We start from the raw sequence: 21040 nt of genomic DNA, 5'->3' as shown, positions 1-21040 counted from the left end.
AACTCTGTCAGCAGTTTGTTTCTGTTCTTGTGTTTTTGGAATGTGGTATAAAAGATATGTCAGTTATCACAGTTTAGTAATAGTTGTTCAGTAATTGTTAGTTGTACAATTCAGTGTATGGAGTATCTCATCTTGCCATGTGGAAGTGAGCATCTCAGCAGTACAGCTTGCCTTTTGATATTAAGTGAGTTAACTAGGGACAGCTTCTCTTTAGTTTAGTTAGGAAAAGTACTATGAGGTTAGTTTAGTATTTCTTTTTCTGCATGTGAGATTCCATCCAACCATGTTGTTTATATTTCCTGTGACTGAAAAACTAATGTTTATTGTAATTAAATATGAAGTATTTTCCTGTTTTCTATTTTTATTCTCCATTATTAAATATGTTATATCTTTTCATTGTGGCTGATCTTTATGTGAATACTTTTAATATGTTGAGAGTACCTGTGTTTATTTCAGTGTCACTGTGGCCACTCTGAAAAGCCTCACTGCTTTGGTCACACTCTACCATTCATATCAGTATTAATCTGATACAGTGTAATTGGTTACTCCTTGTAAGAACCTTAGAGTATTTGGCTTGTGGCAGCTACCCTGTAATGTGGAGAGAGGGATCACAGCTGGTGAATCTGTGTCTGCCTTTCCTGGTGGGGTGTGTGTGTGTGTGTGTGTGTCTGTCTGTCTGTCTGTCTGTCTGTCTGTCTGTCTGTGTGTGTCTGTCTGTGTCAGATACTTGGAACTGTTACACAGTGCTCCAAGGTGGGTCTTGTTTGGGATCTTAAGATATGGAGAGTCCAGTCCCAGTGGAGCATGTTTCCTGTGTGTTCTTTGGGGAAATTATGTTTGGTGGAGAGCTGCATTTGAAAACTGTATAAATCTATTCCTGGTTTAGTGGCTGCCTCTCATCAGTGTCACTGGTGGGACTGGGGCTCCTTGATTACTGGCTGGGGTAAAGAGAGGCCGTCAGAGCTTGTATCTTTCATCTTTAGGTTTTAAGTATTTATATAAGGCTCTGTGATTCCTTTCTGAACATTCTGTTTCATTAAACACTCCACGCAGTGTGCAATGCAGACGTGTACTGATGTTCATCGTGTTTCACTGTTGCAGTCATTACACTTGGCTTATCCTGCTGACAGGCTACCCACAGTCGGACCGAGTTCCAAAGTCTAGGTCCGGCGTCGGTTGCTGTCGCCTCTTCCCTGACGTCAGTGCACCAGGGGTATAAAAGATGCAACCGACGCCATTTTCTTCAGTCTTTCTTGCCATGTGGTGCCTGAAGCAAAAGCAGTTCACACGGGCCAGTTGGCCGACTCCTGAGATTTTCAAAATTGAGTTTCAGAACCGAAGTCTTCAATAAAGCTAAGTACCCCGTTGGGGAAACTTTTTCTTGCTCCAGACCGATGTCAGTAAAAGTTAATAATTGTATTTCTTGTGTGAAGCAAATACCTCATAAGGACTTTCACTCTTACTGTATTCCTTGCCTAGGCCCTGACCATGATGTTACTAGTCATCAGTTTTGTGCTAGATTCAACAAACGCACTATTAAACATTGGTTTGATTTTGCTTTACATTATTTTGGCCGAAGGTTTAATTACATAATGCCGTCTGAACAACCGACAACTGGAATTTATAAAAAACGCAGACAAAAAGGAATTCAAATATATCCCTACTTGGACGACTGCCTTATTCAAGCAGAGAGCAAGGACATTCTTCTAAAGCATCTGGCATTTGTAAAAAGATTACTAATTTGCCTAGGGTACACAGTAAATGAAAAGAAATCAAAACTAATGCCCTCTCGAGATAATATTCCTGGGTGCAAACTTAAATACAACTGCCCAGATGGCTTATCTCATGCCAGACAAACAAAGGCAATTGACTCATTACTTTGATATGATGGCAACAAAGACCCAGCTCCCTGCAAGAAAAATTCTGCAGGCCCTGGGCTTCATGGCGTCCTGTATTCTACTAATTCCATTTGCAAGACTACATATGAGAAAACTACAATTGTATCTAAAAAGTGTGTGGACTCAACATTGCCATTGCCTGGAGACAATCATAACTTTAATTCCCTGCCTACAACAGGAGTTTTGGTGGTCCCAGGCCTGTCACCACAACAAGGGACAGCCTTTCACCTTACCCATAGTCAGGCAGACAATAACAATGGATGCATCGTATTATGCCTGGGGAGCACATATGGCAGGAAAATGTATTTAGGGCACGTGGCTCAAGGAACAAATGCATATTCACATCAATCAGAAAGAGATGCTAGCTGTACAGAATGCCCTGACAGCTTTCAATGACCTACTACATCCAGGACAACTACTAATAAAGGTGGACAATACCACAGTTATGTGGTACATAAACAAGCAAGGGGGCACACATTCATACCCCCTATGCAGGCAAGCCATGACTTTGTGGAACACAGCACTGACCTATCAAGTACATCTGCAGGCACAATTCCTGCCAGGAACAAAAAATACACTGGCAGACAAACTAAGCAGAAATCTCATGGACCCTAACGAATGAAAAGTAAATCCACAGGTGTTCAGCATGATAACAAGGAAATGAGGATGCCCAGACATAGATCTTTTTGCCTCCCCTCACAATTACCAACTACAGAAATTCTGCACAAGAACTTATCACTCTCTAGCATGGAAAGTAGATGCTCTATCATTCAGCTGGAAAACCCTGACAGTCTATGCCTTCCCTCCAATGCCTGTACTTACCAAGGTGCTCCTAAAAGTCAGACAAGAGGCCAACAATGATCCTGATTGCCTCAGACTGGCCAAGCCAGCACTGATATTCAATCCTAAAGAGGTTGTCTCAAGGCCCAGCCTGGCCTTTACCTCAAATTCCTCCTCTTCTGACTCAACAAAACAATCAGATTCTGCACAGTCAACTCAGAACCTTAAATCTGGCAGCATGGCAGATAATGTAGCCACTCAGACTGCGCCTCTCTCTAAAGCTGTTATGGATGTCATTTTAGAAGCCAGGAGGCCCAGCACTAGGAAATCTTATGCAGAAAAATGGAAGCGATTCTGTGCTTGGAATAGGGCACAAGGGCTCGAACCACTTGTTCCAAATATACCTCAGATTTTACAATACCTAACTTAGATGCTGGACAAAGGCCTATATTTCTCATCAGTTAAGATCCATGCCTCTGCCATTTCAGCTCATTACAATACGGAACCTCCTATTTTTTCACATCCTCTACTAAGACAGTACCTCAGAGGGTCAAAAAACATAAGACCCCCAAGGAGAGCACCAGTACCAAATTGGGATCTCAATTTTGTTTTAGAAAAGCTCACACTGCCTCCTTTTGAACCAGCCAGCACAGCTGATATAAAATTCATATCATGGAAAACTGCTCTGCTCCTAGCAATAACTTCAGCAAGAAGAGTCTGAGTTACAGGCATTAATGGCTGTGGAACCTTTCATCATTTTTCACCAGGACAGAGTTTCTCTTAGGACAAACTCAACATTCATGCCAAAAGTGGTTTGCAATGTGGCTCTGAACCAAACCATTCATTTACCAACTTTCTACCCAACCCCCCAGAATAAAAGGGAGAGACTTCTGCACGCTTTGGATATACACAGACAGCTACGATTCTACTTGGACAAAACAAAAGCTTTCAGAAAAACTGAGCAATTGTTTGTAGCCTATGCTGCAGGATCACAAAGAAAGCCTATCACTAAGCAGACAATTTCAAAATGGATAGGACACTGCATCCGCTTCTGTTATGCACAACATGGCAAATCAGTGCCTAAGGGCATTAGGCCAAATTCTACCAGAGCAGCAGCCACTTCAGCAGCCTTTCACAGAGCAGTACCAACGAAAGACATTTTGGAAGCTGCAACCTGGAGTTCAGTGCACACTTTCACCACTCACTACCACTTACCTCTCTACTCTAAATCCAGAGCAGGCTTTGCCACTGCAGTTCTGCAGGGTCTGGTAGCCTCTCCAAATCCAATTTAGACCCAGCCGCCCAACCTCAGCTTTGCGATTCAACCCAAGTGTAATGACTGCAGCAGTGAAACACGATGAATGTAGTACAGTTGTGTACCTACCATAAATGTAGATGTTTGAGTGTATTCACTGTTGCAGTCCAGGTTACCCACCCACCATCCCCCTTTCTCTTTGCTGGGACTTCTCTGTATTTCTCAACTCTATACAACCTATGTGGTGTATTTGCTTGTAGAGGAAGGATATGTTTACATTAGTACATACATGTTTTTTGGCATAATTTATTCTTTTCAGCTTTCCTATCTGGGGGCACCTGACATCTGGGGCAAGAAAAACTGAAGAAAATGGCATTGGTTGCATCTTTTATACCCCTGGCGAACTGACGTCAGGGAAGAGGCGACAGCAACCGACGCCGGACCTAGACTTTGGAACTCGGGCTGACTGCGGGTAGCCTGCCAGCAGGATAACCCAAGTGTAATGACTGCAACAGTGAATACACTCGAACATCTACATTTATGGTAGGTACACAACTGTACTTTCTGCATGTAATTTTTGTGTATAGCTTTATGGGATTTTATGCCTCTAGCCTCTATGAAAGTTTAGATTGTACATCACATTTTCTGGTATCCTGCATCCATTCTGCAGTCTGACGTAAATGCTGTTGAAGCATATCCATTCATATGCAGTAAGTGCCTGTTTCTTTAGTTAGACCCTCCTGAATACCAAATGTTACATTGTAACATAAGTAATCAAAAGTAACTTGTTTTGTCTTTTTGAGAAGTGGTTTAAGTGGTGACACATGGAAACCTGACTATTTAGGTTAATTTAGTAGACTAGCTAGGGCGGGGCAGAGTGACAACGGTCCCAGGCATAAAATGTTTTGTGGGGGGGGTGGTGTGTGATCAGCCAATCCCAATCTTTATTTAATGCAATACCAGTTTTTAAAAGCTAAACCAAAAATAAAAAAAAATGTCACGCAGACAAACCAGTTAGTAAAAAAAAAAAAAAAAAAAAACACACAATAAAAATCTAACCAAGCTAGAGTTTTCACTGTGTGATACCTTAACCCTCCTGTAACAGAGACTCATGGGATATATGCAAATGACCCCTTAAAGACATCATGTTTCAGCTATATGGCTTCTGAATGTCCATGACTTTTTATTTCTTTTCCTTTTTAAATCTTTAAGGACAGATTCAGGCCTACAAAGCCAAACTCCACTATCTGTGGTCATGCACATTATGACCTCATCAGAACAGCTTAAGTGGATTATTTGTCTATACTCTAGAAACACAGGGTCTTCAAATATAGCTGAAACACTTGATGTCATCATGGCATATTATAGGTGGTTTAAGGTATCACTCAGTGAAAATTCTAGCTTGGCTATGTTTTTCTTATGGCTTTTAAAAGCTAGTATTACATTTGCAGTCAAACATGAGAGCTGTAGTACACTGTGTGTGTGGTCTAAACTGTAGCAGCTGCTTGCTACATTGTAACAATATAGCAAGCAGTTTGCTACAGTTTAAAAGTGAAAAAAGAAAGATTTCTCTTTCTTTTAACTAAAACCTGAGCACCGTAGCCCTCTTTGCAGTCAGGCTATAAACCATAGCAACTGTTCACTACATTTGTAGCAAACAAGTTTGCTACAGTTTAAAAGAAAAAACTGTTTTTTTTTTTTTTAAATAAAATATGCTGAAGGAACGTTAGGGACAGGGCACAACGTGGAACCTGAATAGCTGGGGCAGGAGGAAGGGGGAGTGTTATTCATCTGGCCACGTGGTTGGTGTGTCTATTAAAGGTATATCATTTTTAGTGCCTTCTGTGTGGAGTCTACTTGTCCTCCCCGTGGTCAAGTGGCCTCCGAAATACATGCATGAATAGGTGTGCCTTTGCTGAAGGTTGGGTGTTGGGCTGGCAACTCGGCACCATAAAAATCTACTGCCAATCATTAGCGGACCGGAGTTCCACTGTGGCGACCCCTAACTGGGAAAAGACAAGCAACAACAACTTGAAGAGCTGAAGGTGTGGGGTGCTGGTTCACAGTACTGACCCAAGGCCATGTCTACATGGTGATGTCTGCTAGCTCTTCATAGCTTTAATTTTCTAGTCAGTGCAACCACATTGTTGAAGCAATAAATAAGCACTTTCAATTTAGAAACAAAAATAAGTGCACACAACAGGCTAATGTAAGTAGGAAAATTGTCATTTGCTATGTGATGATTATTGATTCCACTGACAGGCCTGGTATGCATGTGTTCCATATTTTCAACAGGTATGAATTATTTATGACCTGAGTTTGTTAGACTTGAAATTTATTTTTGTTAACCTCTCTGTAAGTTTCATTCTCAGAACTAATGATATCCTTGCCTATAGTACCGAATAGTGTGTTTGGCTTTAGTGTTAACTCACAATTTGATTTCTGTTTCCATCCAGGCTCCTGAAAGAGAATTCTACTTGCCTAAAGATGAAAATGGTGTACTGGACAGTGAACAATTAGTTAAACAGCTAAAAACGTGTGCTACCTTGCAAGAGCAGGCTGATATACTGTACATATTATATATGATAAAGTAAGTGATTGGCCACTGATATGTTTTGTATAAGAATGAGTACAGAAATACTGAGATTTTATGGATAAGAATGTGTGAGTAACGTTATATGTAGTTTCACATCTTCCAAAATTTCTAATTTTGTTCTGAATACCCATTATACAAGTCACATACTTGTTTTTGATTTAATTTAATTTTCTTAACTGGATGTGTTCCACTGGACTGTGGCTCCTATTCAGGGAAGCTCACATTAGTGTTTATACTGTCTAAGGAACATTTGGTCAGGATGTCAGCTAAAATACCCTGATTTATTTTTGGTGGTCTGGTTATTTTAAAGGAGAACCTGGGTCAGGGTATAGATAAAGTTTACAAGGAGTGAGATCTACTTGGTGGAAGAGCTGGAAAGGAAAAAGAAAGAAAGAAAAGAAAAGACAGTAGGTTTGGACTTCAATACAGAGGGTAAAGACATTTTGCATGATTTGGACTAAGTACCTCTCCTGGGACTTATTACAGAAAAAAACTTCACGATCATTTGCTTGCAAAGTCAGCTGGATTTTCATTGATGTGAAAAATATGTCTGAAGGCTGGCTCCATGGTATAGAGTAAAGGAGTCCTGACCATGCCCTCATGCATCATGGCTTTAATTAGTGGACTCGGTCCCTGTAGGGAGGATAAGGATTGAGTGGTACTGTTGTTGACTCACTTATTCTTTGGGTAAGAAAAGGAACTTACTTCTAAGGTTTAAAACTCCTCATTAGAGCCAAGGGGCTTTGATCCTGTAATGTGTACACAGTATTTTCATGTTATTAAGTAAAGCAGTGGGTTAGGGCATCAGAAATACCCCTCTCAAACCATCATAATGTTTCTGTACCAGATTGCCATGACTGGCTCTCTGTCCACTCTCCAGATACTTACTTCCACATTTATGGGGCCCCAGTCTCTGAGGGGTAAGACAGGTGCTAGGGATGTCAGAATGGAAGATAAATGAGAGACTCTGGGATGTGGTTGATGGCATACAAATGTCTGGGTGTCAAACAATTTTTAAATATAAAAATATATCCAACCAGCCAACTTTATTGGTGGGTACTAATGCATAAGGACCACATTTCCTCCAGTGCATTGTGGCATGGCTGGATTGTGCAAAAGTATGGAGAGATGTTTATTGTATAGTTCATTGTTTCAGCCATTACATTGGGTAACCAAGCTGATGCCAGATATCTGGCCAGACTTTCAGAGCTAAACCCCCTTCCCGCTCAGCTGTGTTGATGTCTCCCCCTTGGGATATCTCCATATCACTAGCATAAAAGGTGGTGTATGGTCTGCCATCTTCATTATTTCTTGCCACATATATTTTAAAAATTTTAAAACCAGGAAAGGCATTTGTTTAGTCCAGTGAGGTAGGCTACAACCCAGAGGAGCAAGAAGATAGGTATCCCCCTGAGGTCCTCCTTTATCATTTTTTACTATTTTTATTTTATTTTATTTACATTTGCTGACCAGGAGTGTCCGACTGGACGTAGGTCCATTTTCAGTGGAGGCCCGGGGAGAAAAGCTCCACAGTTAAAATAAACAGACAGTAGTTACATTGGATTACATAGTGATTAACAATATAACATATCAATTACTTGCAACATATTTACAGATGAAGAACATAGTACATCAGTAGACAACTAGAATCTTTATCTGTGAAGTACATAGCAGACATTAACAAAAATGTTACAATAGGAAGTTCCTGCTGTATAATAAGTACTAGGCTTATGAGCATCTGAGCTTGCTATAATCAAGGTAGTTAGTGTAATTTAACGTATTGTAATTGTGTTAGTTTTTGTTAATGCCTCTGTCCTTATTTTTATTGTTTTTTCTTGTAGACATCTTTGTGTGTATGTCACTGAAGAATAACAAGTAGTTTGCAAAAGTCCATTCTGTTTTAAATGGCAGGAATATTTAGTGTGTATGATGTCACAGGTTGGAACACAATGATACTGCTTGTGAAATTTGTCAAGAGTTTAGGCCAAGCTGTTGTATGGTAGTCAGCCAGACATCCGCTCTCAAGAAAAGGAAAAGTATAAAGGGAAGTCAAAGATTTGGATGACTCCACTAATAATCCTAGGTTCAAGGATACCAGTACCATGGATGTGCTCAACTAGCCACTGGACCTCATTTCCACTTTGGCCAAGGACTATGATACTGCCCCATAGAGGCCACCATACCATCAGCCCTCAGCATGCCACCATGGTCTAAAAACCTTTGGATTTGACGGAAATGGATGATGACATTTCTGCCGTAGAACATCAGCTGATTATTAAACTAGTGGAGGGTGGGGATACCCTTGCTCACTGTAGAGGAAGATGTCTGCAGTGCTACTCGGAAGACAGAATCCAGGGACATTTCTCCTTTGGGTCCCAGGATTTTGGTAGTCATTCATAGGTTCATACTAGATAGGGCATTTATAAGCCTAGCCAGAGTGTGTGTGGCTTTCACCACCCCTTAGGATGAGAATACTATACCCATTAGTTTGCTGTGCCTCTGTCCAGCAGTGATACAGAGATGATTCCCGGGGTAAACCTACGATCTCCCATCCACTCGTCAAGATTTCTCTTGAACAGAGTCAGTGAGGGGCTCTGCCTCACATGGACTGGGATTCTGTTCCATAGTGTAGGGAGTCTCTGGGTGATAAATCTGTCCCTCCAGCATGTCCTATTTATATCCGTGTTGAGGTTTAAGTCTCTTGCTCTCGTGGCTCTGGTGGATTTGGATTTTTTGAGGTGGAGCATGTCCATTAATTCCGGGTTGGACATGGCCTTGTATGTCAGGCACAGATCACCTCTGAGCAGATGGTATGCGACTGAATAGAGCTGGAGTTTCTTCAGTCGGGCATCGTATGACATATGTTTGAGCCCTTTATCCTTTTGGTGAGAAACTTTTGGGGTCTTTCCAACTGCTGCAGGTGTCGGGTAAGGTACATTCGAAATGGGGCGTTGTACTCAATCATTGGTCTGATAAGTGAAGAGTACAGGGGTACAATGACCTCTCCTGATCTGGATGTGAATCCCTTCATGATCAGGTGGGCAATGTAGAAGGTCTTCCTAACCACTTTGGCAATGTGAGTGTCAAAAGAGAGGTTACTATCAACTTGGGTCCCCAGGTCCCTGATAACTTCTTCCGTGTTTAATGGATTACCACCTATGTGGTAATTAGGGGTTACCTTGTTTTTCCCAAAGGGTATGACTATACATTTTTGGCATTTAGCTTAAGGCCATGGCTCTGGCACCAGTTATCCATTTCTATGAGACCTTTCTGGAGGATGTCTGTGTCTGATGGAGTGTCAATTATGGTGCCCAGTTTGCAGTCATCTGCAAATTTTGTCAGCCACAATCCCCTATGTTTGCCTGCACTTCAGAAAAATAAATGCCGAACAAGAGGGGGCCCAGGACTGAGCCCTGTGGGACACCGCTCGTGACCGGCTTAGAGTCTGACATGGCACCAGCAACTCTAACCCTGTGTGTTCTGTCCTTGAGCCAGTTTGCAACCCATCTTGTGACATATGGGTTTACATCTAAGCTGGTGAGCTTTTCTATGATGCCCGAGTGGGGTATTGTGTCGAACGCTTTTGCTAGGTCAAGGTAGGCTGTGTGAACTGCCTTACCCTCATCAATGGCCTTAGTGACTGTTTCGAAAAAGTCGACCAAGTTCAAGAGGCATAAACCTAAGACCTACTTTAAGGCCAAGGGCCCCTGTCATATAAAAGTTGTTCATTGGCATATCTCCAGCCCAGAGCATAAAGGCATTTGTAAGGATAATATTACCTTGCTATCCTTGATAATAATAGGATGGGTAAAGCTGAATTAAGAGGGTTTCCTTTCTTTACAGAATTTGTAACCTGACTCAGACAGACTCTCTATGTCTGGAGTCAGGTGCTACAAGAGAAAAAGGAAGACTTCCTGTGCAGGGTTGGACAGTGACTCCTCAGACTCTGATGAAGGACAGAATCTGATCTGTAGCTCCCCAGATGTTCTCCTCTTTGTCTTATTACACAGCTAAGAGACCCTGGTTTCTGACTCCCCTCCTGAGGACCTGTAATTTGTGGATACTCTGTCACACTTGAGAAAGCATTACCAGAGGGATGTTCCTGAGTATTCTGCCTGCCAAAAGAAAAACATGGAACTTCTGGGTTTGAGGCCTCCAAAACCTTTTGCTATTCTTCCAGTCAAGGAAGCTCTCCTGGATGTGTATATTGCTAATTCTTTGGGACCAGACTGCGAGCCCCCTTCCCTGGAAAGGCCTGATCATGTTTATAGAGCAGAGGCGCCACAATGATTCCTGTACAAAAGCCCTGAGGCAGATCCAGGGACTATGTCCTTGGAATCTGAGACAGAGCTAGACTGGTACCAGGATGCAACATATTCCCTAATGTTAAGGATAGTAGATTATTTGACAAATGTGGCAAAAAAGATTATGCCAAAGCAACCCTTGCATTTACTACTCTTAATTGTCAGACTCACATCCTCACAAAACAAAATATATCCTAAAGCCACTATAAGAAAGTTTTTGGGGAGTTCAGAATGAGACAAGGAAGGCTGCTTTGCTCAAACATGTCCAGATCTCCTTACATTTCGAAACTATACTATTAAATGTGGGTATGATATTGTGGATGGCAGTATCCAGAGCTGCTATCAGGACATTCCTTTAGGTGACACTGTTGGCTGAGGACACAGTCTCTTTCCAAAGGTGTAAAGGTACAGCTACTCAGTGCCCCACTGGATAAAGAGCTTCTCTTTATACTCAAGGCTTGCATGTCTTTAAGAAACTGGAGGACAAGCACATATTCTCTTTTCCCATGGCTTAATTCCACAGGAATTGTCCTTCAAGGCAAAGTTCCTTGTATTGGAGACAAAGAAAAGGGAAGTGACTCAAGGGTAGAAAGTCATATTGCAAAAGAAGGTGGCAGTAGGAAGATAGGAGGCAGGAGAGCCAAAAAGGTCCAGCCATCTACCACTAGAGAGTAGATGTGATGAAAATGCTCCATTGCTTTTCCCAACCACAAAAACCCTACTCCCACAACGTATCTTAACAACTCCCAACTTCTTTCCTTGTCTTGCATTTCCAAGATGGTGGCTATTGGCTGCCTAGGATGAACTTGGGCATTTTCATTGAGTACTGTTTGCATCTTAACTCTGAATATTTGATTGTATTCATGGCTTTGTATTATTGTGATGTCACTGTTGAACTGCAAGTGATTCCACACTGGAGTGTAGGTGCTATGGAATCCTTTAATGCACCAACCCACTTTTTCCATTTTCCAATTCTCGGGATACTGGGATTCATGACCGCCATGATTCTCATGATTTCTGTAGCCAGACTCCACATGAGAAAGATTCAGTAGTTCCAAAAAATCTGTTGTCCCAACATTAATAAGCCTTTACATTCCAGATTCCAGTTTTTGGACTTGTAAAAAGGAAAATGCTTTGGTGGAGAGAAAAGTTTTGTCTGAATCCAGGTCTCTCATTTTTCCTTCCATATCCAGCACAGCCTGTAACTGTGAATGCCTCAGACTTTGTTTGGGGAGCGATGTCTCTGGGAGTAAAAGTGCATACTCTTTGGAACAAAAATGACAGACCAAAATGCATAAAATATAAAAGAGATGTTGGAAGTCATAAACGCCCTCAACTGTGTAAATCTTCTCTAGTCCCCAAATGCCATTAGAAGTGATTACAGACAACACCACATTGATGTGGTGCATAAATAATCATAGATTCTCCAAAGCTTTACCCACTGTGCAGATTTGCCATGGTAGCCTGGGATACATCATGTCAGTACAATCTCACTCTGCAGGCATCTTATATCCTGTCAGAGCAAAACATTGTGGCAGACAAGCTGAACATGGCCAGAACAGATACTTACAAATTGAATTGGATCATGGAGTCTTCCAAGAATTAATCCAGCTGTGGGGATCTACATTTACAACAAATAACTGACAAAATTCTAATCCAGGATTCTTTGCAAGGATGTGTAAAAAACAGGTGCATTTTCATTTCCTTGATTGAGAGTGTTCCTGTATGCCTTTCCGCTGATATCCAGTGTCATTCTGAAAGATTCCCTTCTGGCATAGGCAACAATGGAGATCTTGACTGAAATCACTAAACAGATGAGGTTTTGGCACTAAACTCAGGGCAGGGTATAAAACCCTTATCCTTCCATGAGCCATACATCCAATGTATGACCAGCTCATGAATGTAGGGGTACATAAGCAGATGTATTAGAGTAAATCCTAAGACAATCTCACCACCAGCCTGAATGCAGGTCTTGCACCTGTCTGTCTCATCTTCGTGTGGTTGTCTCTAAAGCAATCCTTCTCAGATTCAGATAAGTATTCCATTAGGGAACCTTCCTTTCTTATTTATCCTAGTTTTCTGTGATTTTGTTAGATGTCAGCCAGGAGGGGAAGGTAAGTATGGTAGGCATAAACCCTATAAATTCTCAATGCCTTTCTGTTTAGATGCAGAGCATGACTACAAATCTTGTACCATCCGCCAGTCCATTTTACCCAAGACCTTGAGCTCCCATTTTTCGTAATTGAACACATCCCTAGAAACTCAGCAACTGTCCTAGTTTAATATGGTGGATCCCTCCACACCTGATGCATCATCCAATCCTATCCTAAGAAAAAGTTCAAGAGAGTTAGGCCTGATGTTTATTTTACCCAGTCAGATTCTAATATATCCACTGAGGTTGCAGAACCCACAGTATGTGCAAATGTTCCTGAGACACCCTCTACCATGACCGGTACAATGTTCAAGGACTGCACATCCCAGGTAAGTATTACTGCAATAGAGAAGGTGGAATAATAGATTATTATCTCAGATGTCCCTGAAGGTATCACTCAGATTTTAGTATGGGAAGAGATCTTGTAGTCACTGATTGAAGTACATCAGGGGTGGGGGCCTCTGCAGCTGGTCCATGCAGACATCACCCCTAAGAAGAAAAGGCAGAAAACTAAGCATGTTCCCTCTCACCAACTTTCAATAGAGAAGGAATTAATGGACTTTTCAGAGGGCCTTTTCAAGGTTACCATGGCCTTTAAATATCTTGCTTCTGAGCTCCACCATGTAGTCTACAGAAGATTACTGTGGAATGATCATTCCTTAGCATATTTCTCTCGCTTTCACTTTCCTGGGCAGGTATCCTCCAGTGATGAGGACTTCCTCCCCTCTGATTTTCCTGAGGAAGAGGCATGTTTTGGAGAGACTATTGTATATATGATGAAACATTTTGAGTGGTAGTCTAAGCAAATCTCTGATGTCCAGAAACAATACTACAGCCTTTTAGATGTGGACACCACAGCCCCTTTTCCTGTTTCTCCAGTACTGGAGGCCTTTCTTGATGCTTTCAGATCCACGTCCACTGATCTGAACACCCAGTCCCCAACTCCCAAGAGGCTGGATAGATTCTATAACATTCCAGATGAACTTAAGTTTCTTTGTAAGAAAACTAGCTGATCCTTCAGGTGTCTTTTTGACCTCAGACAATTCTCCTATGCTTCTGCCAAATGCTAATGCCCTTCTCTCAGACAATGACAGTAGGACCATGGACAGGTAGGGCAAAAAATTATATGCTTTTTCTACCCTGACCTTCAGGGCCATTAATTATCAGATCCAGATGACTAAATATCTTCTGTCTATCTTTGGCAACCTCAATAAGGCTGTTGCTGACATGGAAGGGTCATACTCTGAATAACAGATTTCATCATTGCTAACTCAAGCCACTCAGGTAGCTAGGCATATCATAAAATGCAGCTGTGGTGCTACTGAGGCATCTTCCAGTGCAGCTTCTACTGTCTCTGTTATTAGGAGACACAACTGATTGCACAATGAGCATCTCCCAGAAGATTTCCGGGCAAAGCTCTTGGATTCCCCTCTTGACAGGAACCTTCTGTTTGGCCCACAGGCAGCTAGTTTATTAAAGACCCTGCAAGAACAAGGCAAAACTATGGACTGCAGACACATTTTACTTTCCTCCATGAAAAGATACCAGAGAAATTACCCTGCCTAGTCCGCTTCTCTTTTCAGAAGAGAGGATATGCCTCCTCAGAAACACAAGAGAACACCCAGTAAGAGATTCCCAAAAAAAAAAAAGAAGGGACCCCAGATCTGTGTGACCTCTCTTCACAGATAAGGCAGTGTAAAGTATGGTTGTGTAAAATCTTACCATAAAAGTAGATATCCTTCTCTTTACTGTCGCAGTATTCTAAATAGAAGGGATCTCCTGCCCATGGCTGCCGATGCTTGGCCGGTATACCAAAACTTAATGATCTTGTATGCTCCATATGTCACACCTAAGATCCTCACACAGAACATAGGGCCTAAAAGGGATGTACAGACAAAGCTACCCAGAAATGACTTGCCCCAGAAGAGAACAGTCTACACAGGACAAAGGAGTCCATGCACATCCAGAAGGAAAAAATGCAGAAGAAAAAGTGGAAACTCTCAGCCAGAAGGGAATCTAAAACAAAAACAAACAAGTGGGGGTTGGAGGGAGGAGCAAGTACTGCAACAGTAAAAAGGACATCTACTGTTAAGGTCACAACTGTTCTATGTCCTCCTATATCACTGTTCTATGTCCTTCTATATCACTGTTGCAGTATCCTAAACAGAAAGGAGAGTAAAAAAGTTCAAAAATCAGAATGAGAGATGGAAGGCTGAGAAGAACCCTCAACAAACCCATATAAAATGGTTCTAGAAAAACATGCTCTGGCTCTAGAAACCATATCCAACTTATATACTGCTTAGTAAAGGTATGCACTGAAGACCAAGTTGCAGCTTCATGGATGGAAATTGGTGTCCAACCCCTTGAAGAAGGCACCAGAACAGGCATCAGCCCTAGTGGAATGAGTTCTAATAGAATTTGACAGAAATTTGCTATGAAAAGTATAAGAAAAGGAAATGGCCTTAGCTATCCAGGAGGAGATGGTTTTCTTAGAAGCAGTCAAACCCAATATCTTAGAATGAGAGGAAACAAAACGCTGATCAGACTTACAAATGGCCTTAGTTTTATCCAAATAGTACCTGAACTATATGTGCAAATCCAATGTATGCAGGACCGTCTCACTAGCAGACTGAGGATAAGGGAAAAAGGAAGAACGGTCATAAAGGCCTAATCTGAGGAATCCTCTGAGCAGAAGTAAGAATCAGCAACAAAACAGTCTTCCAGGTAGAATGTTGCAAAGATGCAGAATCTGCAGGCTCAAAAGGAGCTTGATTCAATTTTTCCAAAACAAAATTAAGGTCCCAAGGAGGAGGAAGATGTTTCCTTGGATGTTCTAATATGCAGGATCCCTTAAAGAAATTGCTTGACCTCAAAATGAGAAGCTAAATAGAGATTCAAGGGCAGATAAGCAGAAATGGCTAAAAAAAGGGCCTTCACGGAAGAATAGGCCAGGCCAGACTGAAGCAACTCACACAAATAGGGGACCAAAGGGACTCGCACTGAAAAATGGTCCTGGTTACAAGCATGGCACCAGACAGAAAATCTTTTCCATTTGGACATATACAATTTCCTGGTTGTGAGTTTCCTTGCCTGCTGTAAAACCCTGAGCAAATCCTCAGAAACAGGTGTCTGAAAGGAATCCAAACCCTCTCTCCCACAGTGTAATAGAATCATAGGAAGTTACTAAGCTATTGGCCCTGAGGCCCTTACAAGCCTAATCAAGAATTTAGCCCATGTTCCAACAAGTCAGCACTCTGTGCCACTGTCCAGCAGGGACACAGGTGGAATCCCAGGGGTGTATTTCTTCTTCCCCATCCAGTTGTCCAGGTTATGCTTAAAAAGGTTTAATGAAGTATTCTGCTTTATGTTGAGAGGGAATCTATTCCACAAAAAGGGGGGTCTCTGGGACACAAATCTGTCAGTTCTAGATAAGTGAGGAGATCAAACCAGTGAAGTAACTTGTGGTGATTGCTCCTGGCCAGATGCTTTAAAATGGGAAACCAGTGCTGTCTTGGCCAAAAGGGAGTCACTAATAAGATTTTTGGGGAGTTCAGCTGAATCTTCTGCAGGACATTTGGAAGTAGAGGAAGAGGAGGGAAAGCAAAAATAAACATCCCCTTCCAAGAAAAAGAAAGGGTGCCCATCTTCCATGCCAGATGGTGTGGCAGTCTGGAACAGAAGAGAGGAAGTTGCCTGTTCAGAAGGGGGGGGCAAAAAATCAACCTGAATAATACCCCAGCAATAGAAAATGTCAAGAAACATGTCTCTCTAAAGCATCCATTCATGAGCCTGTGTTTTGAACATGCTCAGACAGTCTGCCACTAGATTGTGCTCTGAAGGAATGTATACTGCCTGAAGAGTTAACTGATAACTGAGACCCACCTCCCAAGCCTAAAGAGCCATCCTGCAGAGGTTTTCTCCTTCCTTGCTTGTTGATTTACTACATCACTGTAGTGTTGTCTGTGTACACCTTCAAGGGGTCTGGGGAGAACATGGGTTGAAAAGCTTGAAGGGCCAGAATCTGAGCTCTCTTGTCTTTGATGTTGATTTGGTCTGGCTTCTGATGGGGGGCCAAAGACCCTGAACTTTCAGGTGACCAAAAGAATCCCCCACTCCATGTCTGAGGCATCATTGAACAGTTCTTGAGAAGGGACTGGAGATGGAAAGGGCAGGCCTGGGTTGAAAGCAAACTGCTGAATCCATCACTCAAATCCTTCTTTAGACAGGGAAGGAGAGATGCAATAAAATCCAGAGGGTGACAATGCTGCAGCCAAAATGACTTGAGGTACCATTGAAGCTTCAGTGTATTGAGTTTGGCAAGAGGGAGCATTGGAATAGAAGAGGCCATGAATCCCAAGGCCTGAAGAAACTCCCTGGCTGGCAATGCAGTCAGAGGAAGAAGAGACTGAAAGAAGGCTGTCAATGACAAAACTTTTCAAAAACGAGCAAACTCTCAAAAAACAAATAAGCGAAAAGATAGCAGATACTTCCTAAAACAGAAATGTATTGAACATTAAAAATGGTAAAACGCTTTTCATCTACTCAATAGCAGACTTCATCAGACCTGTCTAGCATACCTGGTTATGTGGGTCTGTTAATTAATAACCCTAAAGGCCAAAGTGGAAACAGTGTAAACTTTCTTAACAATTCTCTCCATTGCCCTACTATCTTTCTCAGAAGGCAAACGTTTGGAAGAGGGCAAGAGCTTAGTAGGTTTGTTAGAAGTGACTGACACCACAGCAGGATCAGCAAAAAGACACTTAAATAAAAATTGAAAGTACTCAGGAATCTTATAGAACATGTCAGGTTTCTTAGGAGCAGGAGGCTTGGAAGCATCAGTGCAAGTGTTTAACAAGGCAGCCAACACAGTAGGATCTGCCAGTGGTTTAGAAGAATCCACCTAAAGCAATTCGTAATATATTCTCTGAATATCAGACACTTTGAAGAATCCCACTTAAAGTATCCCATCATCCTAGCAATTGTGTCCCTAAAGGGGACCATAAGCAACTAGTTTTGCACACTTTGCTGAATCAAGTTTCTTCCCAGCTTTTACTTTGGCAAATATTTGCGCTGATATAACATTGCACTTAGACCCTGGGTCTACTTTAAGCTCTACAGTTTTCCTATTGATCCAAACAGTACAAAATATTTTGCTCTTTGATGACAACTGATAGTCTACTGCATTAAGTGTTTCATCAGTCATGTGCTCAGTACTTGTATAGCATGTGCTGTCTAGCTACAGTGGCTGACTAGGTTCAACATGCACACTGATCTACAGACCCCTCATCAGACACTGAATCTTCATCTAGGGAATGTGGTTCCCTAAGCCTTTTAGAAGGGGTAGAGGCCAGCAAGGCAAAAAACAAGACCCGAGTAAACTCTTGCCATTCCTTTTGAGGATCCTTAGAATGGACCAAAACATGCTTTGTTTTTTTGTGTATTCTTGGAAGGGACATTAGCCTTAGCAAATACCGGAGGTTCCAATCCTTAGCAAGATTCAGTAAGAGAATCCAGAACCTCCTCCCTGACCAATATCTGCAGAGTCCCTCTAGGATCCTCCAAAATAATCAACTGCAATTTGCCCTCGACATCTGGAGCAGATACTTGTAAAGCCTCAGAGGGTGTGTGAAAAGATGGATCCATGCTGGCCTCTGGGGCTGTGGTACAGGAATCTGATGTAGATGCCAAACAACCTACAGAGCTATAAACTGCTTCTAGAGGGAACGTCCAGTGGAGGCTGGACAGCTAAAGAATCTGTCCGAGACTTCTTGGCCTTCTTCTCACCTAGCAGGAGTAGCTGGGATTAAAGGATTCTGCCATTGTACTGTGGGCTAACTGTTTAAATGACTGTTTTTCAAAATAAATGGCTAGGGAAGACAAATGGCTTCTGAGTGTCTTGGGCACAAATTCCTAACAGATACTACAAGAACTGTTGTTTTCAGAAGCACCCAACCAAAAAAGACACTGTTTGTGATAATCCTTATGGAGAATTTGCCTCCTACATCGACAATTTCCCTTGGATGACTTGAACTCTAGGTAGCAAAATAAAGTACAGACCAAGAAAAAAAACAAAAAAAAACAAACAAACCCCCCAATGGAGCACTTATCTGGCAGCTAGGTATTCAGCACAACAACAAGATTTGCAGATCAACTTGCAATAATGGCATTTGAACTGGTGGCAAAGAAGTTCTGGGTAGCTGTGTCTATGCATCCCTTTTATGCCCTACATTCTGTGTGGGGAGCATAGGTGTGATGTATAGCACATACAAGATCATTAGGCTTTGGCATATTGGCTGAGTGTCAGGCTGCCCTGGGTAGGAGATCCCTTTGTTTAGAATACTGCAACAGTGATATATAACAAGACATCTATCTTCCCTTAACCCCCCCCCCCCCTTGGTCCTACACTTCCCCTTTCGCAAAAGACTCTCTCTTTCCATTACAAATTGGGAGAAGATGGCACTCACCATCATCAAACAAGGTTCAACATGCCCTCGAAGAAGCACTTTCCTTTCAAGGGCATTCCATCACCTCCTCACAACCAGTTGCATCTCTTCCCACCCATCCTACAGGACTTGCTTTCCCAAGGCACTACAGAGCCAGTTCCTCCTCAGTTTGTAGGAAGATGATTCTACTCAAGGCTGTTCCTGGTGCCAAGAAAAGAAGGGCAGTGGAGACAAATACTGGCCCTTTCTCAGCTCAACACCTTCCTCAAGGTATCTACTTTCAAAATGTTATCTCTTAGACCCTCCTTCCCTTTATCCTTCCACAGACCTTCCTAGTATCTATCTGTATATTCTCATACACCCATCTTGTAGGAAATTCCTTGGGCTCTCTACTGGCTCATTACATTTTTAGTTTTTTGCCTTGCTTTTTGGGCTTTCTGCTGACCCCAGAATTTTCACATTGTCTAGCTCATTGTAGCCTTTTGCAGGAGTAAAGAAATACAAATATTCCCCTACCTAGATGGTTTGCTAATCCAGGCTTCATCACCACAGGTTCCACTGTTTCACCTCAAGTTCACCCTCACTCTTGTCTTGCATCTGGAGTTCACTGTTAATTTCAAAACGCCTTCCCTACAGTCCACTCAAGACATAGTTGTCTTGGTGCAGACTAGACACAAAAAACACATAGGCTTTTCTGTTCCAGGAAAAGGTGCAGAGCCTTACAACTTTCTTCCAGTCCTTCTTACCTGTCCAAGTCTGCTTGGCAAGCAACATTTTCAAAGCACTAGGTTAAATGGCAGCAACCTTCTCAATGCTTACACTAGCCAGGCTGAATATGAGGAAAATGCAATGGTACTTGAAAAATGACTGCTCCCAACACACTCGACCCCAAGACACAGATTTATCTCATATCTTGTCTCAAGAAGGAGATCCTGTAGTGGGTGGCACAGGAGAACCTCATCCCATGCCTGCCATTCAAGGTGTAGACTCCAACTCAAGAGAGGAACACAGCCACCTCCGATGACACTTGGGGGACATGGACTGGGACTCACAGTTGTGCAGATTGGCTCAGATTACTTGATACCTGACTATCAAGGTGAAATTGTACCTTCAGGCAGTGTACATTCCCTCTCAGGACAGTGCCCTGGCAAATTCCCTCAGCAAGCCCAGTGCAAAAACCCATGAATGGATGCTCAAACAGATTTTCTGAGACATAGTCTAGAAATGAGGTACACCACAGATAAACTTATTTGCCTTGGAAAACAACAAATAACTTCCCTGTTTCCTGCACAAGGACTCCCTGTCCCCATGCTTTGAGGACAGATACCTTGTCTTTCCAGTTGACAGGGAGGTTTCTTTATGCTTTCCCTCCACTTCCTCTATTGCCAAATGTTTTGCTAAAAATCCAAAACCAGGAATTCTACTAGTGACTCCTTTTTTGGTGAAGACAGCATTGGTTCCCCTTCTCTGTCTCAGGGGGCAATCAACACAAACTACCCCACAAAGTGGACCTAATACACAACAGAAGGGCTCATTGCTTTATCTGAATCTATCATCCCTCAACCTAATACTATGGATGACCGGATTCTGATTCCTTCTAGACATCAATTTT

The 21040-nt window shown here is 42.2% G+C and overlaps 1 protein-coding gene across 4 annotated transcripts in view; it reads left to right on the top strand.

Annotated features, from left to right (window-relative positions):
• The window catches only part of PHKA2 (phosphorylase kinase regulatory subunit alpha 2), a 1461438-nt gene that overhangs the window by 1000931 nt on the left and 439467 nt on the right, over positions 1–21040 (top strand). For all 4 annotated transcript variants that reach the window (XM_044073068.1, XM_044073067.1, XM_044073065.1 and 1 more), the window contains exon 23: positions 6390–6523. In XM_044073068.1, coding sequence (XP_043929003.1) covers positions 6390–6523 — 134 coding nt within the window. The remainder of the gene's footprint in view (positions 1–6389; positions 6524–21040) is intronic.

The sequence above is a fragment of the Protopterus annectens genome, chromosome 5.part1, assembly GCF_019279795.1.
Source record: "Protopterus annectens isolate FY-2018-M chromosome 5.part1, PAN1.0, whole genome shotgun sequence".
NCBI classification, from domain to species: Eukaryota; Metazoa; Chordata; order Ceratodontiformes; family Protopteridae; genus Protopterus; species Protopterus annectens.
The sequence above is the reverse complement of the archived record's forward strand: the minus strand, read 5'-3'. Positions and strand labels throughout refer to the sequence as shown.